Source organism: Trifolium pratense, linkage group LG2 (genome assembly GCF_020283565.1).
Source record: "Trifolium pratense cultivar HEN17-A07 linkage group LG2, ARS_RC_1.1, whole genome shotgun sequence".
Taxonomy (NCBI): Eukaryota; Viridiplantae; Streptophyta; class Magnoliopsida; order Fabales; family Fabaceae; genus Trifolium; species Trifolium pratense.
The window spans coordinates 29,605,006-29,630,890 of NC_060060.1; the positions used below are offsets into that span (position 1 = coordinate 29,605,006).

At 34.8% G+C, this 25,885-nt stretch overlaps 2 protein-coding genes across 2 annotated transcripts; one reads left to right on the plus strand and one right to left on the minus strand.

Moving 5' to 3' along the window:
* Window positions 1-2,246: 2,246 nt before the first annotated feature.
* Window positions 2,247-14,322, plus strand: LOC123907810 (importin subunit alpha-1b-like). Its single transcript, XM_045958185.1, has 7 exons — window positions 2,247-2,965; window positions 3,458-3,652; window positions 4,757-5,271; window positions 5,348-5,423; window positions 6,300-6,446; window positions 8,382-13,673; window positions 13,777-14,322. The coding sequence occupies exons 1-6, from the start codon at window positions 2,588-2,590 to the stop codon at window positions 8,502-8,504; spliced, it is 1,434 nt and encodes a 477-aa protein (XP_045814141.1). The 5' UTR covers window positions 2,247-2,587; the 3' UTR covers window positions 8,505-13,673; window positions 13,777-14,322.
* Window positions 14,323-20,896: 6,574 nt separating this feature from the next.
* On the minus strand, window positions 20,897-23,655 carry LOC123908961 (equilibrative nucleotide transporter 3-like). Its single transcript, XM_045959712.1, has 9 exons — window positions 23,407-23,655; window positions 23,198-23,302; window positions 22,950-23,105; window positions 22,694-22,837; window positions 22,478-22,583; window positions 22,162-22,316; window positions 21,892-22,052; window positions 21,534-21,792; window positions 20,897-21,223 (listed from the first exon to the last, which is right to left on the minus strand). The coding sequence occupies exons 1-9, from the start codon at window positions 23,455-23,457 to the stop codon at window positions 21,113-21,115; spliced, it is 1,248 nt and encodes a 415-aa protein (XP_045815668.1). The 5' UTR covers window positions 23,458-23,655; the 3' UTR covers window positions 20,897-21,112.
* Window positions 23,656-25,885: the final 2,230 nt, after the last annotated feature.

The following is a 25,885-nucleotide window of genomic DNA, read 5'->3' on the forward strand; positions in this document are numbered from 1 at the left end:
GCGACATTCTCCGTAATACAAATCACGCTTAAGCCTCCGAAGTGCGAGCATACAAGCAGCGTTTAACTACGAGAATGCGACTTAGACGTCATGCGTCTAAAAGCAACCAACCCACAAACATTTTTTACCCTGAACTACGAAACCCTGATTTTCCCATTGCACCTGGGAATACGTAGGAGCAGGATTCAACATCTTGTCGGGCACAATAATAAAAAACAAAACCTTTTTCCCCGCATATATAATCAAATAAATAATAATAAAAACAAACTTTTTCTATCGATGAAGCAAGAAATGAGTAATCAAGCAAACATTAAAAAACACATTAAAGCAAACAAACATTTCCCTCTAAAAGGTTCCCGTTGAGTACAACGGATGTGAGGGGTGCTAATACCTTCCTCTCGCATAACCAACTCCCGAACCCTTTTTCTCTACCCCTCAAGGTTTTCTCGATATTTTCCTTTCCCTTCTTTGGGATAAATAAAATCCGGTGGCGACTCTGTTTCTTTCTCGAGTGTCCACACTCGAGGTTATTTTTCGCGCCGCGACACATATACCACTCCATTCCACTCAATTTTAAGTCTTATACAATATATATTTAAATATTTACATAATTATTTACTTAAAAAATATTTTATTCTTCTTCAGTCATTTTTTTAAGAAAATTATTGTAATATATAACTCCTCCAAAATTCGCCCGTGCATCGCACGAGTAAAAGAACTAGTGCTACTTAAAATAGCATCTCATAAAGCGTTACATGCTAATTAGATAAACTTGTTAGCAAACACGTCAATTTTTATAAAACAAGCTTATAAGTTAGTCATAATGTAACCAAAAACTTCTGCCTTTCTAATTCTAGTTTCAACGATAACCCAAGTTAAACCAGAATGAGAGCTCCTAAGCAATCCATGTTTCCGAATGAGAAAGTGTGTCTTCAAATTCTCAATGCATTATATGATACATACATCAAACACGGAATTTTATTCTTGTTTGTTCAAAAGCCTTTCACACGTTTTCTTGGCATGGATTAGTAGCTACACCATGCAAGCCTTTTGCTATTAATTAGTGAGACATTTGAATTTGTCATATGGAAGGTAATGATATTGGGTACAAAATAGTTAGGCACTGTAAGGAATAAAAATGGCTTTTTATTGAGACAGGGAGGAACAATGTCTCACACTCTCACCCAATTTAGTTATTAAAATTGAGGATTTTTTTTTTTTGTGCGCTCACGCGTGTGTGTATAATTTGTGCTGATTCAAAAAAAAAAAAGTATCCAAGGACTGTGATTAAAGCGGTAGGTCTGTTTTAGACATATATGGACTGCTAAGGATTCAAAATCGCTAGTCTAAGCATCTTTTTATTGAGACTAATGATGACAAATAATCTTTTGAGACCGCTGAGTCCTGGGGCTCTCTACTAGTGTCGTCAAGCCAAAATCGTAACTTTTTTTTTTTGAGTTATTTGGAATTTTAATGAAGTGTGTTTATGTCTCAAATGTTAAACTCTAAATTTTTTTCTGATGGCAGAGTGTTTACGTTTCCAGATTTGGCAGTTAGTTATCGTGCTTCAAAAGTAAAAAAAAAAAAAAATTATATTTGCACTCTCTCCTCCCAATTTATTGTTTTTGTTGCAAAAGTTAAAAAAAAAATTATCCAAAAAATTATCAACATTAAAGATAAGATTTTAATTAGGATTTAATTGATATGTACCGACGTTACACTATTAATCAATATCAACTATGTTTTTCGCCACATCACCCCACTTCCCCACTTTCTTGACATGATGACAAAATGTTAATTATTTATTGGACGATTGTGTAAAACTATTTTACACCGTCACTGCATATCAATTAAACATTATTAATTATTTCATAAAAAGTAATCAAAATTACATGCTATGAAAGAGGCTATCCATTGTTAATTTGAGTGAGTTCAATTTGAAAGAGACTCAAAGTTGTTGGTTGACGCTATCCATTCGAGAAGACAGAACAATTCAAAATTTAGTTTAATTGTTAACGACATTATTTTTCTTATGTAAACTTTGATGTTAAGTTTGTTAGAAGACAAATAAATTTGGTTGCTCATACTCTTGCTAAAGCGGCCAATGTTTGAGTTAGTTTCCTTATATTTGAAATTTATTCCGTTATTGAATATTTATTAACTAATGATATGAATTAATTTTGTTTGGTTAAAAAAAAAAAATCAAAATTGAATGTTTAAGAAATTAGAAAAATGGAAATCAACACGTGATCTCTCTTTCTTTCACTTTGAGACACATGAAATGCAAACCATTTCACCCCTCACCACTCTTCTCTCTCAAATCAAACAATGACTCCACTACACTACACACACCACTACCCAAATCCCCATCATTTTGGCTCATTTTATTTTGCTTTAAATTAAGTTTGTTAGAACCCGAGTTAGAGAATGGGTTAGAAAAGGGTAACCATAGTTAAAAGTTTGGAAACAACTATAGAAATTGTTAGTTAGTTAAATGTTGAAAAATTAGAGAATTTAGAAAAAAAACTTCAGTTTACTCATATTCTTTCCATTTCTATTCTCCGTTTCTTTCTGTAACGAAATCAACATGTCTGAACCTCTTTCCAACTCTACTCTCACCACAGTCGGAACTTCCGCTGCCACTTCCGACCCTACTCTCACCACCGTCAGTACTTCCGCTTCCACTTCCGACCCTACTCTCACCACTGTCGGTACTTCCGCTGCCACTTCCGACCCTACTCTCACCACCGTCTGTACTTCCGCTACTTCCACCGAGCTTGATGCCGTTAATTCCGGTGATGATGATGATACTGATGATTCCGATGAGGATTCCAGTGATGATGATACTGATGATTCCGATGAGGATTCCGGTGATGGTTACGTAACCAGAACGTACCAGAAATTCTGTTACGATCTTCGTAATCCTCATGCGCAACCACTACCTCCTCCTCCTGATTTCGATGCAGTAACCAACTTCATCCATTCTTTCTTTTATTATTATTATTATTATTATTATTATTATTATTATTGAATTTTATTATTTTTTTTTTGTTGTTGTTTCCACTATATGATCGATTTTGCTTTTAAATGAAATTGTTAAATGAAGTTGTTAATAAATATTATAATGATTTTACTGAAGTTGTTACTAAATACTACTATAATTAAATAAGAAGTGTGTATTATTATAAAAGAATAAATAATAAGTGTGTATTATTAAAAAAAATAAAAAATAAGAAGTGTGTGGTACATAATATGGTAGTGGTAAGTAATCTTCATTGAATTGCTATGTCTCTTCGTTTTGATTTTGTTGAAGGTAGTAAGTAATCTTAATTGAATTATATACCCTCTGATTTTGATTTTGTTGTCTCTTAATTTAAGGAGTAGTATTTTCCCAAAATAAAAAACATTAAGAAGTAAGCAGTCTTCATTGAATTAATGTGTGTGATTTTTTTAACAGGTGAAAATCATCCACTCATCGGCTAAACCGTTATTTTTTGATGATGACCCTGTTGCACAGCTAGACGCTGTGACCAAGTTTGCTACGGTATTGTCAATGGGATCGCATGATTTTATCGATGAAGTCCTGAAAGTACCAAATATTGTCGAACAATTGTGGAAGTTCTCGGCACAGAATGATTACCCTGAACTGAAGGTATGACATTTTTCCTTCATGTCTGCTCTGTTCAAGAAATTACCCTGAAACGAAAGAAATAAGATTCTGTGTCGTTACTTATTGCAACCCTCATTGGCAGCATTGCATACTTTTTGGTATGACTGTTCATGGTTCGGTTTTCAGAGAAAACTGAACCGAACTGAACTGTCGCGACAGTTCTATATAACTGAACTGAACTGTCAATAAGTTGTCATGAACCAAACAGAACTGTTATAACATTTTAGTTAGCCGGTTAACTACTTCCGAACCGAACCAAAACTGAAAAATTGAACTAATGTTATGTTGACTGTGGAAAACTGGGAAACCGAAAATAGTGGAAAATTGAAAAGATCCGCATTATTTTTGGAAGCATAGGAGTCGAACTGTCATAAGACTCACAACAGTTCTATAAATTTAGATCAGGTACCTCAATTTATATTTGGAAGCATAGGAATATATGAAAGATCCACTATCTGTTTCACTTTTCACTGCTTATAGCTATTGATGCTTTTGCCAACAAATCACAACATAGAAATGAAAGGTAGAAGCTGCATCTGGTATACTTAATTACAACCGAACCATTTCAAATTTTCGTTTTCAATTTCAGGTACTGTGTAGTAAATTCAAATCTTTGAGCCTTCACTTTCCATCTTTGAGCTTTCTGTTAATGATAAGGACATAGAAGGAAATTCAGTTGCTTGCATCACAAGTCTGTTAGATTCTAACTGTCAACAACTGCTTGTAACTAACTAAGTTTGTTAGGATATAGTTAGTTAGTTGTTAGAGCATATGTGTAATCATAGTTTGTATATAAGAGATGATTTATCATAAACTCATTAGATTTGTGAATATGGAAAATTTACTTTCTTCTCTGCTTATGATTTTTTCTTCTTTTCTCTGCATAAGTCAGTTCCAAGCTTATAGCTATGGAGTTTATCTTCAGTTTTCACACTTTCAACTACACAGTACCGAAAACTAGTTATGAACTTACTGTGGATTCACGGATATGTAGTTCTAAAGCTTGATGATGTTGGTTCATGAAGACTCTTTGCTGAACAATATTTATTATATTGTATAACATATTTTACATTATTATATATGTAGGAGATGGCGCTATGGGCTCTCAACAATATAGCCGCGGGATGGTGTCAGCATACGAGAGTTGTAGTTGCAAGTGGTGGTATTCCAAAGCTTCTGAAGCTCTGCATCAGCAAAGAGAGTCTCATTGTTAAAATGCAGGCAATATGGGCCTTGGGTAATATTGCAGTTTATTCCCAAAAAACAAAGCATCAAATTTTGGAATTGGGTGCCACCACTCTCTACCCTTTAGTATGTATGCTGAAGGATACAACTACAGACAAATCACTCTCCTCGGTTATTATGTTTGCTTTGCTAAACTTTTTTCGTGAAAGGATTCCGTCAAAGCTTTACTTCCAACTGCAACCTCCTATCAGCGTTTTAGTTTCGCCTACTCTTGTGGATATTTTGTCTATGGAAAACACAAGAGAAGAACTTGTGCTAATAGCTCTTCATATGTTTGCTTGTTTTTTGGCAAGCGGTCTTTATAAAAAAGACGTGGACAAAGCAAACATGTATGCCCAAATTCCAAAATTTCTTGTGTAAGTATTACTATCTTTTTTGTCTTTTTTCATGGTTTCTTTTGCATGTTGAACCGACTGATTTTATTTATTACAGGCATCATCCAAAATGGAAGGAAGTTCCCAATTATGCACTGTTGATCATAAGGGATGTGGATGAGTCTAACAAACAGGTAGAAGTAAATATTGAAATTACTTTTTCCCAGTAATGAATAATAGTATAATTTAGCATCCAGACAAAGTTGAGTTTGGCTTCTCGAGGAATTCAGGTAGATGGGGGGTTAACTAATTGTGTTCATTGCTTAGGGGCGGAGGAGTCCTCCCTCCATCTGTTTCTCTTCTGCGATTTTGCGTCAATAGTGTGTGGAGGTCTATATTCCGTTGGCTTCGTGTGATCATTGTTATTCCTCCAAATCTTTTTTCTCTATTCGAGTGTCTGTCTGAGGCAGCGAGTAATAAAAGAATTAGGAAAGGTTTTTGGTTAATTTGGCACTCCACGCTATGGGTGATTTGGAGGTCCAGGAACGATATTACGTTTGCAAATGGTGTGAAAGATCCGGCGAAAGCAGTGGACGACATCAAAATGTTGTCGTGGCGATGGGGTTTGGCACGGCGGAAGGCGGAAGATTTCAATTTGTTTGTTCTATGAATGGTGTTGGGATCCCGAGAAATGTTTACTGTGAAGATAAATGTGCGATGTTACTCCCTGTGTTTTTTGCGGCGGCTGTTACTTTGCGGTCTCCGCAAGAGGCGGGTGTTGCAGTTTTGCATCTTACTGTTTTGCCTCTTGACACTGCTTTTCTCGGTTTTGTGCCTTTTCCTTTAGGACTTTGTTATTTCTGTTCTGTTGCCTGTGTTTGCTGCTGTGAGGTTCCTGTTTGTGTGCATCAGATTTTGGCTTTGTTTTAGGGGGTTTGGAACTCTTGCTCCATGTGTTTATTGTCTTTGTATCTTGTTTGTACTTCTTGTACTTACTTTGATTAATAAATTTTGCCTTATTAAAAAAAAATATTGATCTCTCTTGATTTATTGTATCGCCGTTTTTTCAGGTTTTAATCGACAATCAAGTTCTCTTGGGCCTTAAACATCTCATTGAAGTTGAAGGCCTTAATAAAAGAGGTGGTGACAAGTTTATCCGCAAAGGTGTTTGTAGAGCAATTGCAAACTTTACCGCTGGGACAAGCGGTCAATTACAGGTTAGAGGATTTGATATCCATTGATTTAGAGGATAATTAAATCCCTTCACCTTACACTTTAACATTTCCAAGACATCATTTGAATATGTTCTAACCAATCTTCTGTAAAATTATCCTTGTTCCTAAAAACCTTCTCGTTCCGACCTTTCCAAATAATCCAAATGCACGCGATTTCAACCGAGATTTTTGCCACAATATACTGCAGTTCAACTTTGACAATGAAAATAGTTGTGTTGCTGCTTCTCTTTTAGACTTAATTTCCTGTTCTGACAGTGCTGCAACTTCAAGAGATTTCCACTTTTCTTTCACAAAATTATGATACCCTTCCAATTCACTCCAATTCGCCGCTTTCTCACGGACAAGGATTGGACAATGATCTGAGAGCCCTTTGTCCAAACACCATTGAGAACATGCTGGCCATTGAGATAGCCCTCTGAAAATAAGAACATGTCGATATGACTCATAGCCGAGCCTTCTAAATTTGACCATGTGAATCTCCTACCAATTAAAGGTAAGTCAATCAGTTCTGCTTCTGACATGAAATTCTCAAACTCAACCATCTTGACCCTTGTTAAGTCTCTCACTCTTTTACGTTCTGATTCCGACTTAATTGCATTAAAGTCTCCCATCACGCACCATCTAGCTCTAGGTTTTGATCCCACCAAATCTGACAATTTTCTCCAAAGCATTCTTTTCCCATTAGCGTCATTCTCCAAAGCATTCTTTTCCCATTAGCGTCACAAGGCGCGTAAACATTCACTAAGAGAACATTTATCCCTTCTTGTCCCCACTGGCCTTCCATACAGATGAAATGGTCTCCAATAATTTCATTTTGCTTGTTACATATTTTTGGATTCCATAACTATAACAACCCTCTTGATCTTCCTACTGATGCCTTGAAAGAGTAATCAACTTCACTTGAACCCCACAAATTCCTCTCCACATTCTCCATTTTAGTTTCTTGAATACATATCATATCCAGGTTATTTTTTCTAATCAAATGAGATACTTCTTTCTTTTCTTACATTATAGCTTACTATCTTCATTATAGTTGAAATTATCCCCCAACTCAACCCTAACTTCACCTCCCTTTTCCTCCTCCCTTCTTATTTTTCTCTGCTACCTTCTTACCCCTCTCTTCTTGGATAATTAGTTGTTGCAAGATTTCCCCTTCCTCTCCATTCTTAACCACTCAAATCTCTTTCCCAAAGTCCCATACTCCTTGACAAAATTTCTCTGGCTTCACCATGAACTAACTTCCATGCATCTCTTTCTAAATCATTAATAAAATTGGACTGAATTGAAGTATGTAATACCTGATTTTTATCAACTCCTTTTCTGTTCTGCAACCTTTTCTCAGCTTTCTTTACTTTTCTCCACATTTTTCTTTTGTCATCAAGGATGTTTTTTCTTCTCCTTCTTCTCTCCGTGAAATCCGTTCCTATTGCTCCACATGAGAAGACCATTTCAATTTGAGACTTATTTGTTTCTTGTCTTTGAACTTCCTCACAACTGCATGTTTCCTTGTTGATGTCCCCATCTTGTTCTTCATCTAGGATTTTTTTCCTCCCTCACTTAACTCGCCCCTTGCTCTTTCAATTTGTTGACTTACTGTCATGGCAATTTGATTTTCGTTTGGACCTTCTAAATAATTCTCATTCCCGCCATTTTCCTTTATGTGATATATATGGGTAGAACAATTAATGAGAGGTATTTTTGGAACAATAACATTAAATAGGGTTAAATTTGGTTACTTTTGCTTATATTTAAGACCAAATTTTTTTGTTGACTTGTGCTTATTGTAAAGTTTGTACTTAAGTTTGTGGTATAGTGAATGTGATAAAATAGAGTAATCTCATAGGAACAACTGAAATTGACAATTTTATTTTTCCTTCTTTTACTTTTGTAACAAAAACATATATTTGATCATTGTAGGCTGTGATTGATATGAAGCTTATTTCTCCTCTGCTTGATCTCACGAAGAGTGAGTCTGACATTAAGGAAGTGGCTGCATGCGTTATATATAATGTCACTTGTTATGAATGCAGTAATGAATGAAAGCAAGAGCAGATATTCAAAGCAAATACTAACAAACTATTCTATTTTCATCAATATTCTTCTCTGCTTTATTGATATGCTAATGATTGGTTATATAGTACAATCCTAGGGAATCTAAGAAGGTACATTCCTCAATGATTACAAGCATTTCTTATCCTAACAGAATAGGTGAGTCAGCAGAGAACATTCTAGGCTTAGTAACAAATTACTTCCTTGCCCTTCTACCCTTTTTGAGTGGAGTTGTTTTGAATCCTCGAAGCCAATGTGGTTTGCCTGCATTCCTTTTGGGCCTACCTTGTGGAACAGTGTCAAGCCCAATATCATCTTGGCCCATATCCATATCTTCAATATCTGTTTCCACTTGGTTCGTGACATCCCAGGTTCCATCGAAATTGACCTTGTCCTCAAGGTCGAAAGTAGGGTAGGTGCTTTGAATTTCTTGATATTTCTCCCAAGTAGCATCTTCAGGAAACAGACCTTCCCATTGTATCAAAACTTCTACAAATTCTCCTGATTCATTCTGCTTCCAATCCAAAACAGCCAATGGTTTGATCACAGGTTGATTACCAAGTGCTTCCAAAGGTAAATCAAGTGGCTCAGAAGTTTCATCAAAACACGGTTTCAGCTGGGAGACATGGAAAACAGGATGGATCCTGCTAGTTGGTGGCAATTCCAACTCAAAAGCCACATCTCCAATGGCTTTTATGAGCTTAAAGGGTCCATAGAATCTTTTAGACAGTTTGTGAATTCTTCTCCCCATAACAGAATTCTGTCTATATGGTCTTAGCTTGACAAACACAAGATCACCCACCTTGAATTTATGTGGAATACGATGCTGATCAGCTTGTTCCTTCATGATAGCTTGGGCCTTTTGTAACTTGTTTTTGAGATTCTGCAGCATCATATCTCTGTCTATTAGTGTAGCATCTATTGCCTGAATGGATGAAGATCCAGGAATATAATCAGCCAAAGCAGGAGGAGGTCTACCATACACAATTTGGAATGGAGATAAGCCAGTGGAAGTATGTATGGCAGTATTGTAATGCCACTCAGCCCAGTGCAAGAATTGCTCCCATTGATTTGGTTTGTCATGGACAAAACAGCGCAGGTACTGCTGAAGCACTTTATTGACAATTTCTGTCTGGCCGTCGCTCTGAGGATGGTACGCTGTAGACATTCTAAGCTTAGTACCACTCAGCTTGAATAATTCCTGCCAAAATTGACTCAAGAAGATAGGGTCCCTGTCTGACACTATGCTTCTAGGCATGCCATGCAGTTTACAAACCATTTTAGCAAACAAGTCAGCTACCTTGATTGCAGTAAAATGTGTTGGAAGAGATCCAAAATGAGCAGCCTTTGAGAGTCTGTCTACCACCACGAAGATAACAGTATGCGATTGGACAGAAGGGAGCCCGACAATGAAATCGAGAGATATATCCTCCCATACTTTCTCTGGAATCGGCAGGGGTTGCAAGAGTCCATATGGAGAATGGTTAGCTGGCTTAGTTTGTTGGCAGATGGAGCAGGATTTAACAAAGTGAGTAACATCATTGCGCATCCCGTACCAAAACACATTCTCTTGCAAACGCCCATAAGTTCTGTGTATACCACTGTGACCACCTATGGTAGATGCATGAAATTCTTCCAAGAGTGTCAGTTTGAGTGGTGAAGTAGCTGGGATAAACAATTTACCTTTGAAAAACAACAGTCCATTCATAATTTCAAATTCAGAATACTCTGCTGGTTTAGCTTGGACTTGAGCTAAAAATTGTTGAAACTCGGTGTCCACAGCTAGTTGTTGTTTAAAGGTAGTGAGAAAATCCATCTGCGGTATGGTGAGAACTAAACAATGGACGCGTGAAAGGGCATCTGCTACCCTGTTCTGAGGTCCAGGTTTGTAGATAATTTCATAAGAGTATCCCAGCAGTTTGGCAAGATAAAATTGCTGCTCAGGAGTTTGTATGACTTGGGTCATTAGCTCTCTCAAACTCCTTTGATCTGTATATATAGCAAAAGTATTACCCAATAGATAAGTTCTCCACTTCTTCACTGCAGTTGTGATAGCACACAACTCTCGCACATAAGTGGAAGCTTGTAACATTCTTGGACAAAATTGCTTACTGAAATAGCAAATGGGATGACCACTTTGCATCAACACCGCTCCCATTCCTACACCTGAAGCATCTGTCTCAAGTATGAATTTCTCATCAAAATTGGGTAAACCTAACACAGGAACCTCAGTCATGGCTCGCTTTAACCCTTCAAACGCTTGTTGAGCTCTCTCCGTCCATTCAAAAGCATCGCGTTTGAGTAATGAGGTCAATGGCGCAGCCAAGGAAGCATAATTGCGCACAAACTTACGGTAGAAACCTGTTAAGCCTAAGAAACCACGCAATTGCTTAACATTCGTCGGTGGTGGCCAATTCACCATAGCGCTGATCTTAGAAGGATCAGGGCCTACACCCTCAGCAGACACAATGTGTCCTAAGTAATCAATAGAAGTTTGTGCAAAGGAACACTTAGAAGCCTTTAAACAGAATTCATTGTCAAGTAAACATTGTAAAACTGTCTCTAAGTGTTGCAGATGAGTATCCAAAGTAGGACTATATACCAATATGTCGTCGAAGAATACAATAACAAAACGACGAAGGAACGGCTCAAAAATAAGGTTCATAGTAGATTGAAAAGTAGAAGGTGCATTGCACAGTCCAAAAGGCATTACCATAAATTCATAATGACCTTGATGAGTGCGGAAAGCTGTCTTGTGAACATCCTCTTGAGCCATTCGAATCTGATGGTATCCAGAGCGAAGATCCAGTTTAGTAAACCAACAGGTGCCATATAATTCATCCAAAAGCTCATCGATGGCAGGTATTGGAAAGCGATCTTTGCTAGTGACTGCATTCAAAGCTCTATAATCTACGCAAAATCTCCAAGTGCCGTCTTTTTTGCGTACCAACAGAACAGGAGAAGAAAAAGCACTAGAACTGTGTTGAATGAGGCCGTTTGCTAGCATCTCTCTGATTTGAGTTTCAATTTCCTTTTTCTGAAATTGGGGGTACCGGTAGGGACGGACATTGACAGGGTTGGTGTTTGGAAGTAAGGGTATTTTGTGGTCTACTGGCCTTTGTGGTGGAAGGTGGGTTGGGGTTTTGAAAATGGTAGAGAATTTGGTTAAGAGCTTATTGATACGCTCATCAGGGTGAGGGTTGGAATTTGATGGTTCTTCTGGTTGGATGAGTTGCAGGTTAAGAAGAGTATCAATTGCGTTGGTGGAAACCAGACGCTGTAGTTGATGGATATTAGCCTCTTCTGGATTAGCTTTTGGCACCCCCTTTAGGTGAATTTGTTGTCCTTCAGAAAAGAAACTCATGGTTAATTTGTCATAATCCGTCACGATTGGGCCTAATGTTTTCAGCCATTGGACTCCAAGTACCAGCTCAGCTCCACTTAAGGGTAAGATAAACAGATCCACCGAAAATTCATGAGAGCCCAATAACAGAGTTGTTTGAGGACACATAGATGTGCAATTCAACACCTCCCCATTCCCCACCAATACTTTGAAGGAATGGGCTTCTTCAGTGGAAAGGCCCAATTGGCGAGCGACCCGGTCCTGCAAAAAATTGTGGGTACTCCCACTATCAATCAGAATTGCAACAGGTTTGTTGTGGATTTGGCCCATAACCCGCAACGTCTGAGGAATAGTATGGCCCATGAGTGCATGTAAGCTGATCTGGGCTGGATCCGGTTCAGATTCACTAGTCTTGGATTCAACAACAATCGGATCTGGATCCGAACTTTCCAAATGAAACGATGTCGCATCCTCTGTTGAATCCTCAGGTTCAACGATCAAAAGATGGAAAAGACGCTTACAACGATGACCACGTTGATAGCGTTCATCACAATTATAACACAATCCTTTCTCGCGACGAGCTTGAAGCTCTTCCGGAGATAATCGTTTCACCGCCGTCTGGGTTTTTGGAGCGACCACAGACATAGTAGGTTTGAAAGAGGAATTGGTGTTGGGTGATTGGGAGCTGGTGGCAGTGTTAGTGCGATTTGGGTGAAACGAACGATCGGAGAACTTATCTTCTTGGAGCTTAGCAAGACTGATAGCTTGAATCAGAGTGACAGGTTGGAAAGCAAGTACCTCGCGACGAATCGCCGGTTTTAAACCGGAAATAAAACAACTGAGGTAGCACGATGGAGGAAGACCCGTAATACGGTTAGCCAGAGCCTCAAACTGATTCTGGTACTCTTTAACCGTCGATGTCTGTGAGAGCTTGAACAGAGCACCTCTCGGATCTTCGTACTGTGACGGAGCAAAACGGGTTTCTAAGGCATGGAGAAATGTTGCCCAAGTCAAGATCTGGCCATTTTGATGCATCCATTGAAACCATGTGAGAGCCTCGCCATCCATGTAGAAAGATGCGATGCGAAGGCGTTGTTCCTCCGGTGTGGTGTGGTAGTCGAAGAATTGATTGATTTTGAAGATCCAACCCAACGGATCTGAACCATCGAAACGAGGTATATCCAGCTTGATGGAAGTGGTGGGAAAGGGGTTGAGATCTCGGTGATGAGGTGTGAAACCAGGTGGACCAAGACGGGAACGGAGGTCATGGATATCGGCGGCGACGGAGGTCTGGAACGTTTGCTGGGATTGCAAAAGAGTATTGATGGCCGTGGTGAGTTCCTCGATGGTGGGAATGGAAGACATTTTGACTCTCAATGAGAGCACCAAAATGTTATGAATGCAGTAATGAATGAAAGCAAGAGCAGATATTCAAAGCAAATACTAACAAACTATTCTATTTTCATCAATATTCTTCTCTGCTTTATTGATATGCTAATGATTGGTTATATAGTACAATCCTAGGGAATCTAAGAAGGTACATTCCTCAATGATTACAAGCATTTCTTATCCTAACAGAATAGGTGAGTCAGCAGAGAACATTCTAGGCTTAGTAACAAATTACTTCCTTGCCCTTCTACCCTTTTTGAGTGGAGTTGTTTTGAATCCTCGAAGCCAATGTGGTTTGCCTGCATTCCTTTTGGGCCTACCTTGTGGAACAGTGTCAAGCCCAATATCATCTTGGCCCATATCCATATCTTCAATATCTGTTTCCACTTGGTTCGTGACATCACTCGTGGAAGTAGTGAGCAGATGATGTAAGTTTAAACATCATATTTTGTTTTTCGATATATTGTTTTTAAATTGGTATGTATGACAATGTTGTGATGAAAAATTAAATGATTGACATTATTTTAATAGGTCATTACCGGGTAAGGAGTCTATTGAGGTGCTTTGTGAGCTGTTGAGTAGCACAGATCAAAAAATTTTGGAGTCATGTCTAAAAGGATTAGACAACTTATTGGCTAACAGTGCTATGGCGGAGATTTTTTTCGAGATGGTTGATGAGTCAGTACTCGATTATGGAGGAGTAATAGATAAGTTGATAGCTCTGAAGAAACATGACAACACAGAGATTGGTGACATGGCTAAAAAGATTGAGGACAAATGGATTGCTCATTAGGTTAATACACGGCTAGGAAGATTTGGACTGATGAATAGTTAATACACACGTGTCTTTGTGTGTTGAAAAACTCTTGGATTTGGTACACACTACACTACACTACACTACACACTATGCCTTGAATTTTTTGGTGAAATCTGCCTTGAATTTTTTGGTGAATTCTTAACTACTCATTCAAAGTGAGTGGCTAAATTTACCCAACTTAGTTGTCAAAAGCATATTGGTCTAGTAAATCTTACTTTCTATTCTCATTAAAAAAGTGTATAATTTTCTATTATTGGCAATTTATTTTATGCAATTGCAATTCAACCCCTTACATTAATGTTCTCCTATTACCAAAAACACAAGAGAATTTATGTTTCAAAGCAACTTCTTCTCTCACATTAACCTTTTTTTTACTCATCTCTCACATTAACCTTGCTCAGCACATTTCCCCCTTTGCACTTCAACATTTTTTGTTTTTTTGGTGAAATGCACTTCAACGTATACACTACTAGTACAATAGTATCTACTATTTTTGTACCTGTAGTACCACCAAACTTCTAAGGGCTCGTTTGATCCCGCTTTTTTTTAGAGCTTATGCAAACAATTTATGTAATATAAATTAGGTTTTATGCTATTAGTGAAAATTATAATTTTATAAGCTATTTTATCATAAACTACTTTGACAAGCTTATAATAATATATAAAAATTACGTAAACAACTATAGCACACAACCTATTCAATTTCAATCTACAAGTCCTTTTATTTTATGAAATAAGCTGCTAGTCTTTTATTCCACAGGCAACTATAGCACGCACATTTTTTTGTTGTTGAGCGAGACACACAACTAAAACAATTTTGTATCTTTTTACATTTGATATATTTTTTTATCATGAGGAACATTACAAAAATAAATAAATAAATAAATAAATTATTGTTCAAGTTAGACAATATTTTAGGAAAAGACGTTTTTATTTCTAGCTTATACAATATACATCATATAAATAAACATAATAAAGTTTGATACTATGGAATTTTTCATACTACCCCTTGCCTCTTTACTTGACAAGTGTTTTTTTTTTTATCTATATATTTAAATCCTAGATAGTTGTCCAATTGACTATCTAAAACCTAATCTACATCACCTACTTAAACCAATGAAAACCTTTCATTTAGCCACATCATCCACTTATATTCTTTTAATGAAAACCTATTATTATTATTATTATTATTATTATTATTATTATTATCATTTTTGTTCATTTTATTATTTTGTATATTTTATTATTTTTGGTTCAAAATAATTAATGTTTTTCCCAACAATCTTTTGTCTTATATTTCTTTACACGGGGAGTTGGTCAATTGTCCCAATATATTTCAAATTAATATAAATGACAAATTTGATAATGAAATAGTTTATTCAACTCATAATGCTCTAATAAGATTTATAATACAAAAAAACTTATTATGTTTCAACATCAATTTTTTCTCATGGTCAATTATATGTTGTCAAAAGTTATATTAAAGAGTTATATTAAGGAATGAATTAAAGATATTGCTAACAGATGTTAATGAAGAATATACCAAACCAAGGTAACTTCAAATGTGATGAATAAATAAGTTTTTTCAAATATATAAACACACATTTGATATCTATATCGCATTTAGATAACTTCTATTGTTATTATTATTTTGATAATACCTATTGTTTCGATTTAAAGTGACTACCTATACAAATAAATTTATGATGTTATAGTATAAAACAACGCATAAGACCCGTGCAATGCACGAGTAAACACAATAAAGTTTGATACTATGGAATTTTTCATACTACCCTTGCCTCTTTACTTCACAAGTGTTTTTTTTTTTAATAAACATAATAAAGTTTGATATCATATCTTTTATATTATAAACTTGTATACAAGCAAACCCTAAACCCTAATTTGTTTTCCCTATTTTTCCTCCATTTTATCTTGCAATTTTTATTAAAAAAATAATACAATTTTGTCTTGACTATGTTTCAAACCCGCAACCCTTCAATGCAAGACAATATTTTCAACCACTGTGACAAGTATACCAATTGTGATTAAAATTATGTGCAATAATTGATAAGCACCATCAAGTTTAAAAGTATATCATATCAAAATTATTGTTGACTATATTATTCATCACCAAATATTTTTATGTCTTTTCTGATCAATGATTTTTTTTTCTACCGGATCATAAATTTAGAGAATAATTATCGTGTGAGATTTGTAAAGTTATTATCACGTGTGATTTGGAAAGTTATATATATATATATATATATATATATATATATATATATATATATATATATATATATATATATATATATATTCTCATACTATAACACATTCAACAATATTGAAATCTATTAAAAAAAACGTTTTTCACATTTCAATGTCTCGTGTTAACAACTTCACCACAATTCGACTTAATTTACTCAGAGGTGTGTATAAACTTTCATTCTGTTTTGTGATTTATTATCTTTATTCCTGAAATCGATATTGTTTTAAAACTTTATATATATATATATATATATATATATATATATATATATATATATATATATATATATATATATATATATATATATATATATAGGGAGCACTTCAAGTGAGATGAGTGATTTATTGTGAGAGATGAGAGGAACAAATATAAACCATCCGATCAAAACTAACTGTCTTGATTAAATGGGCTTCACTTAACAAATACACACCGCATCACTCTTTATATATATATATATATATATATATATATATATATATATAAACAGATCATTTGAATCCCAATCCTTTATCTGATCGGGAGAAGTTGGTTAATGCATTGCAAATTAGATATCAGACCTACTGCGTTGAGTTTTGCGTAACCGAAGTTAGTATAGTTGCAAATTTTTTAATAGATTGTTTTTTACACCAAAATTCTCTATTATTTATATTTTATTTTATTTTATATGCTATTTCTATTAAAATTATTATATCGAGTATTGATATTAGGATTTTCACACACGACACAATTTTGCATTTAGTGACAATTTTGATATTAGGATTTAATATTAACCGATGATCAATTGATACAATATGCACTAGCAAATATTGAGATAATGTTACGTAGTTGTGGGAAGAGTTTAAAAGATTATCCTCCAATACCTAGAGCAGACACATCATTAGTTCCTGATATACAAAATAGTTTAATACACGACGAATTGAATTATAACAGACAATCATTAGATGAGGAACATGTTAGATTGATGTCAACCATGACTTCAGAGCAACGTAAAGTATATGACACAATCATGACAAGAGTTAACGAAAACAAACCTGGTGTGTTTTTTCTTTATGGTTATGGCGGTACAAGGAAGACATTTATCTGAAGGGTCATGTCAGCCGCATTACGCTCAAAATGTGAGATAGTTTTAACTGTTGTCTCAAGTGGGATCGCTGCATTGCTTATACCTGGCGGTAAAACAACACATTCAAGGTTTTGTATTCCTCTAAATGTTGACGAGTTTTCAACATGTACCATAGTTCCTAAAAGCCCTTTGGCGCTATTAATACAAAAAACAAAGCTCATTATATGGGATGAAGCACCAATGATGCACAAACTCTGTTTCGAAGCCGTTGATCGAACTTTAAAAGTGATCGTGTAGACCAGGAGAATGCGACTGCACCGGCGTTGAAGGTGGTTGAGAGCGTTGAAGACGGTTGAAACCCCTGTTGGAGCGGAGGGGGGTTGTGTACCTGCAGGCACTCCGACGCTCAAGTCAGTTTGTGTGTAAGTAGGTTTTCTGTGCTAAAAATATGCGTACCTTGTGAATGAAGTGGAGTCACATATATATACCCCCCAGCGCAGGGCCAAGGCCCTTGATGGCATTAATGGCCATCAAGTGGCTGCCGGAAAACGGCTTGGAGGCCTTGATGTGCAGTAAATGCCCATCATTCCGGTTTACGGCCGTTATGATACGTAAGAGTATCAGACCGTTGGAGGGTCGAGCACATCTTGCGGGCTCTTCATGGCAGGCTCGTTCGGATCATGTTTGTTCTACACCTTCTAACGCTCGAGCATCTATGCTCGGCCCAGAACAAAAAGATATTCTAAAGTCTATTGATGAAAAAAATAAACACATTCCCTTCGGTGGAAAAGTTGTTGTTTTTGCCGGAGATTTTAGACAAATTCTACCAGTAATACACAAAGGTACAAGGCCAGAAGTTGTTCATACTACTATTAATTCTTCGGTTCTTTGGAATTTTTGTGAAGTTTTAACATTGAGTAAAAACATGAGGCTTCTCAGTGGTGCTTCAAGTTCAGACGTTGAACAAAGAAGATTGTTTTCTGAATGAGTTTTGGGTGTTGGCGATGGAGAAATTGGAGATGACAACGACGATGATTTAGAACTTGACATTCCATCAGATTTATTGATTCCAAATTCAGGTGATCTTCTTGCTTCTATCGTTGAAAGCACTTATCCCTAACTTTTTCAAAACATGAACGATATAACGTATTTCCAAAATAGAGCTATGCTACCTCCTAAAAATTCAATATCCGACACAATAAATGATTATATGTTTGATTTAATTCCCGGTGAAGAAAAAACATATTTGAGTTATGATACTCCACTCACACAAAATGTAGACGGTCAACCAGTGGATGATGTTCATACTCCCGAATTTTTGAACACGATTTCTACGTCGGGACTTCCAAATCACAAGTTGAGACTCAAAGTTGGAGTTTCAGTTATGCTATTAAGGAATTTGAATAAAAAATTAGGATTATGCAATGGAACAAGACTTATTATTACGAGATTGAGAAAACGTGCTCTCGAAGGAAAAATTATTTCAGGAAGTAATATTGGTGATCAGGTTTTCATACCTAGATTTTCTCTGACACCATCTGACGTGAGAATTCCTTTTAAATTTTAACGGAGACAATTTCCTATAATGATTTCTTTTGCGATGACTATTAATAAGAGTCAGGGACAATCTTTAAAGCATGTTGAGATATATCTTCCGTCGCCAGTGTTTTCACACAGTCAGTTGTATGTTGCAATTTCAAGAGTTACTTCTAGAAAAGAATTAAAATTATTGATCATCCATGACGACAGTGAAGATACGACTAAGACTTCGAATGTGGTCTATAAGGAAGTCTTCCGTAATATAACATAATTTTCTTTGTATGAATATTTTTCCAAAATTATTGTTGAACTATCGACGATAGTTCAACATTAATTTTGAAAAAATATTTAATGTTTCTCAACTTTTTTCATATACCTTACATTATTGGAATTATCATATCTTATTATTATTATTATTATTATTATTATTATTATTATCATTATTATTCAAAGCAATTATAATTATATCATATTTAAAATATGTATTAAATTGTTTAATGCCATGTGGATATATGTTATAACATCAATATCTGACTCACTGGACCGTCTAATATGTTTTGGGATCAGTTTTGATATCAAGTAATTTCAGCTTCCTCCTAATTGCAGTTGTGGGATCGAACCATAATCCTTCATACTAAATCTAACGCCAATTACTACTGGATCAACTAATTATTGATTATTGATATTTATTTTACATTTTACCATAATATAAAAGTTGGTTAGTGTAGCGTGACCATAACCACAATTTAAAACTTTGAAAATAATAATGTCGTGTGGCATTTGAAGGATAGAGATTATATGACTCACATGTTTTTTTTTAAAAAAGGATACAAATAAAAATTTGTATGTGTCAATTAACTATTGAGATTGAAATGTGAACGTCTCTATTAGTATTACACCATTTTCTTTTTAACTTTAAGTAAATTGAGATTCTTTTTGTGATAGGAATAGGATTATAGAGAAGTGGGGGTGGACAGTGAGCGGGTCTGGCTGAATTCGGTCAAACTGTAGTGTCAAAGAATAAAGCCTAGTCAGCCCAAAAAATAGAGAGCGAGGGTTCGGTTTGCGGTTTAAATAGGTTATTGAGAGGTTTGATACAATGAATTTTTTTTTCTACCCCAACATTTGTTCTTTTACCTCAATATATTTTAAAATATTCTCATTATATCCTAAGTATATTTTTTTTTACTATGCCTCTTCGAACACTGTTCCGGTAAGTTTTTTCTTTTCCGGTATGTTAATTTTACCTGTACATTTTTTCAAAGTGTTCTGATATGCAAAAAATATTTGGAATCGTTCTCGTTTTTACCGGTTTGTATTAAAGTGTTCTGGTTAACACTAGAGCGCCTCAACAACCTCTTAGATGCGGTCGTAACCGCGGTAACAGCTTTAATGCTAATATCTCCGATGAGGACGATTTCAATCTCAACTGTAACACACATGAATCAGCCACAGATTGTACTGACTCGCTAGTAAAATTAAAATTCAGTTTCAGAATTTCAATTTTAGTTTTAAGTTTCAATTTGAACTCTATTTTGATTTTGTGGATTTTTGTAGAGTTTGATTCCTTGTGAAAGTGTTGAAGAGAGGAATTTATTAGCAGATGCGGCGAAGATTGTTGAAAAGAATAGCAAGGTTTACAAAAGGAAAGAAGATTTGATTAAGTTCGTTTCTGAAAATCTTCAATCACTAAATTCTGGATACATTCTTAATTTATCAGAAATGAGTCAATGACACCTCTAAATATGTCATCTATCTTTTATAGCTTTTTACCCTTTCTTTTTCGGATGGTAAAAGAATATAAAAATTCTTGCAAATATGAGTTTCTACTTCCTATTTATAGTCTTTTAAAACTTATTTGTTCTTTATTGGTCTTTCACATTTTTAAAATTACTTCTTTTACTTTATTTTTTATCATCTTATATGTACAAAAATTTTACCGTCATCTAAGGTGACAAATCTCTTTCAGAGAATCTAGAATCTATCTCTGGGATATACAAAATAAGTTGTCATACACAAATTGAGAGAATGAACTCCTAAACATCTACTTACATACATAGAGATTAGAGAGAATTGGTTAAGCAAATTACAGAGTTTAAAGACTAATACTACATGATTAGTTTAAAAATACACTACTAGTGTAATATCATACAAGTAAAATTGTAGGGAACAAATGAATTTAGAATGAATCTTTGCCTATGATCCACAACCAGTCAAGAACAGCTCCAGTAAATATTCCTGTTAAAAGACAAAGAACAAGCAAATTTCCTAATGCATTCTGCTCAGGACTCTGCAATAATACAAACTCCAAAATTAGTATAGAACTTGGACTAATTAATCACATGTAAATCAATTGTATCATTGGAGATAAAAAGATGTTAATTAAATAGTTTTTGGTCTTTGTTTGACACGTGTTGGTATTCGACACCAAAACAACACTGACACATAGTTACATTGAATCGTTTAGTATATTTTTTAAAAATTATCATCATTGTTTATGTCTCAGTATGTGTCATGTTTGATATTTGTGTCTGTGTTAGATGACTTAGATCTTTGTAGGTTTATATCGACATTAAGAGTTGTGAATCGTATAAACTTGCCTTGTAACCTCTTGGTGCAACTGTCATAACACAGACAGTGAGATAGCCATTGGTGAGTCCCAAGAATGAGGTAAGAAGGATCATCCATCCTTGATCACCATACTTTGCTGTAAAATAAAACGCTGGAACCAATAAGAATCTAGCAAGGATTGCTATTAGTAAACCCTTCCTTGATTCCAACTTCAACCATGGCACAAGTGGAATGTATCTTGATATGAAATCAAGAACATTATACATAGCAACTAAAACAATTGGATACCTACAAAGATCGACAGTGCCAACATTAAACTTTGATAAATAATCAATTTCATTGTCATCAGTTGGATTAGCAGAAGACTAAGCATAAACAGGTACATACCAGGTGCCTAATTGATGTGTTCCTGTATTTTCATACACAAATCCAGGAAAGATTGATAATGTTAACACATATATCAGAATTAAGTCTGCTGCATAATCAATGTTCTCCATAAATAACTGTCGGTTGCTCAGCCGCTCCTCTTGTTTGTCATCATATTCTGCCTACAAAAAGTTCCAAAATCGATCAGGACATAATTGATAAACTAATTATGCAAGATTAATGTATTACAATTTTAGCACAATAATTATGTTACATGATCAATTTTCTTACTTGAATGCCTGCAGCAGCTAGATCCGCTGCAACAGTCTTTGATCCCTCAGATGCGGCTTTTGAACGATAGTATTTCACTATAGGCAATTTGGCAAAGAATGCATATAGGATGATGCAAAGGAATTCGATGAATGTGGAGATTGCGATGAATAGTACTGCAAAGAAAATAAGAGAACAATGTACCTTTATATATCAAAGAAAACAACTTTAGAGCTTGGGAACTATAATTGCATTAAGAATTGACAGAATGTCAAAATCATTTTACAGAATAGAAAAGGCGAAAGCGTGACAGGATTATACAATAAGAATAACATACTCGCTCCTTTGCGAAGTCCATTGTTAGATTTCTCGAAAGCTAACTTGGTCAGCACTCTAAGTAATGAAGTTAGAGCACCAGATGCTGCTAAACCAGCAAGGTAAGACTGCATTATGTTAACAATATACGTTAAGTATAAATTTAATTAGACAAAGAAATGTACTTTAAACAACAAAATAAGCATAAAAACTTCAATACGTAATGTGGAAGATCAACCTGCACAAACTCAGGACACATAAAATACAGATCTCCAACCATGCCGCCTTGGATATGAGCATCGGCAATTCCAAAACAAGCAGTTAACAAGCATATACCAATGTAATGTCCGATTCCACCTCTCCCTAATGTTGCTAGGTCCAACTGTCACAATAGATTATCGAAAATTGGTCATATATATATATATATATATATAGACACAAAAATGAGTTGCTGCAGCAACTTAAATTATAAAATTGGAAAATGATTGACTTACAATAAGAACCAAGAAAGTGGCAGAAAAGAAAAGTGTGAATCCAGCCAAATTTCGGAGTCGAGTATTGATATTTGATTGATAGTATGTCAATATTATTAATGCTCCAATCGCAAATGGTTGGTAAACCAATGTAAGCACCCTTGAAGGGTGATATTTCTTCAAAATTCAAACAAAGCATATAATTAATTAACATTTCAGAAAGCCTAAACTTTGTAGGATCATGTGAAGCCAAGGTGAGTGTTACCTACCGGGAACAACTGGTAATAGTAATCTCCAATGGTTAACATGCTGTTCCAAGCAACAAGTGAACCAAGTCCAAGAATGAAACAAACTACCATTGCTTTGTATTTTCCCTGCTTGCATCAATTCATCCATTCACATTGAAATCATAAATAAATTCAAGAATCAAGATAGATACCTAAATCCTTCTTCAGAAATATTTACATCATACACTTACCCCTGGCTTTCTTGGTTCTGCAGTGGCATTGCTAGCAGTTATAGTGTACATCTGGAATGTACTACGTACAAAGTTGTTCAATTTTTGGCCAAAGTCAAGCTGAAAAATGCAACAATCAAAGTTCACTACTGAGTTTAGATCACTACTATAGGCAAATTTCTAACCACCAAATTCCACATTAATTTTCATGACCCCTAAGTCAGCAAAATAGGTTCCACAAGGGTTTGAACAAACCCAAATTTATTGACTAAAAACCAAATAAATGACTTGCAATAAGTAGATATTCTTAAAAGAGAAAAACTAAACTAAGAAGATAATACAAAACAAAATAAGAATCATGTGGTGGTATAGTAATAGTACTAAGCATGTATGTAAAACAAAATTAGAAAGGAAGCTTTGATATTCACCTAAGATAGATTATGAGAGTCAAAGAGAGAATGAAGACAAGTTTAATGTTGTTTCATTTGAAAATGTGTGTTTATGGACACTAATCATCACCGTCAAATACTTTCCTTATCAGGAACAACTTTGTTATCAAACATCATCGTACTCTTTCTGTTTCCATTGCCGTTTGCGGCACAACATTTTTGCTTTATTTATTTATTTATTTATTCATTTATTACACTAAGTAGTACTGTATTTATTGAATGCTAGTAGTAGTACATACAAATTTGGTGAACTGACCAATTAATAATTTGGTGATTATAAGGATTTAGTCACTCTATTTTATCATACTCCCTCTAGTCCTAATTATAAGAAAATATTCATTTTTTAGATACATTGAAAGTTTGATGTATCTAGTTCATATTATGTCTAGATGCATCAAACTTTTAATGCATCTAAAAAGTGAATCTTCTCTTATAATTATGACCGGAGGGTGTACATGCATATTTTATAAAAGATACATAGAGAAATAATTAAATATGTAAATTTTTTAAATAATTAAATTATATATATATTTTTATGTGAGTGTGACTAAATGTTAGTGATGGTATAAATATTTTTCTTTGTATTAAAGTTATGAGGAAACCTCGATAAGAATCAGCTTAAACATAGTATAAGCATAATTGTAATATCGGAATTAAGTAGATTTTAGCTCACTTGCTAAGTGCTTATATGAGACAGGATATAATACATTTATCATATCCTGTCTCTTATTCTGACCACCAAACGGCTCGGAAGGATTTAAATCTAAGATTAACTTATGTAATGATGAAGTAACCGTGCATGTTCATGTTTATGTTTGTTTATTTTGCTTAGCCCTTTTATTTATTTAGAATGAAGCATCTAATATAGTAGAATATAAAAGAACAATGCTAAATTAAAGGTAAAGTTTATGAAGAAACAAACAAGAAGAGGTCATATTTGGTGGTTATTTGTCTCTGTCATCCAACATTTGTTTCCCATCCATTTCTGATGTTAAGGATAGGTAAATTTTATTTTACTAAAGATAAATATACAACAGTAATAATAATTTTCGTCAAAAAAAAAAAACAGTAATAATAATTTATTATATTAAAACTTGCTATTTTTTTCATTTTTTTGTGTATGGTTTATCAAATATACTAGTGTAAAAATTTGTGGAATAATTCTCTTCCCCCAACACCCTTTTATCTTTTCAAAATTACTTTTTTGCCCTTACAAAAAAAGTTCGGAACGTATTTTTCGAACTTTTTTGCCATTAGAAATGATATTTAAACTAGAAAAAGTTTGGAAAATACGTTCCGAACTTTTTTCGCAAATCATCCAAATTAAATGTAGAGTTTCATTTTTATGTCATGATGAAGTAAAGTAACACCATTTTTAGCTAGCAAATCAGAGTGTAATATATTAATATTGGACCCCTCTATTAAACTGATTAACCAATAGTAAATTTTGATACATGCTTAATCAAAGCTAAACTGCCTGAATTCAACAATAATTACTGAGTACATTTTACATGGAGACATTATATTTGTTTAATTTCATCAGAATCCTTGTGATTTTCCTATCAGCCATAATTCTCTAAATTATTCGTGCCCTAATTCCTTAGTGACAGAATCGTTAATTCTAAAATAACCCCTAATTCCTTAGTGAATTTAAGATTAGAATTAAGCATGAGTGAACAAGAATTCTTAATTGGTTTCAAGGGTTTGCATCTATTCCTAGACTACAAAGGCAAGAATTTCTTATCTCAAAGCATTCATAAATTCAACTCCCGTATCACAATATGAACCACAAATCAATTTAACGGCGGCCAAGCGATAAAAGCATTAAGCGCGGAGATAAGTAAAATAATTCAATAAACTTCTTCAATAACCATAAATCAAATCATAGAACAAGAATAATCATCTAGGTTTACTCATCCCTAACAATTGAGAAATTAGCTACTCATAATATTGATTAGAGATAATAAAGAATTACACAGTTGAATGGTGTCCGGTTGAATCACCAAATAATTGATCTTTCAATGTGCAAGCCGTCAGGTGCGTGACTGCGT

Excerpts from the sequence above, each read along its gene's own strand:
- LOC123907810 (XM_045958185.1), top strand. The coding sequence starts at position 2,588 with ATGTCTGAACCTCTTTCCAACTCTACTCTCACCACAGTCGGAACTTCC. Across the intron at positions 3,653-4,756 it reads ATGATTACCCTGAACTGAAG|GAGATGGCGCTATGGGCTCT; the intron begins GTATGACATTTT and ends TTATATATGTAG. Across the intron at positions 6,447-8,381 it reads GGACAAGCGGTCAATTACAG|GCTGTGATTGATATGAAGCT; the intron begins GTTAGAGGATTT and ends TGATCATTGTAG.
- LOC123908961 (XM_045959712.1), bottom strand. The coding sequence starts at position 23,457 with ATGTACACTATAACTGCTAGCAATGCCACTGCAGAACCAAGAAAGCCA. Across the intron at positions 23,303-23,406 it reads CAGAACCAAGAAAGCCAGGG|GGAAAATACAAAGCAATGGT; the intron begins GTAAGTGTATGA and ends TGATGCAAGCAG. Across the intron at positions 22,317-22,477 it reads TGGACTTCGCAAAGGAGCGA|TACTATTCATCGCAATCTCC; the intron begins GTATGTTATTCT and ends TTTTCTTTGCAG.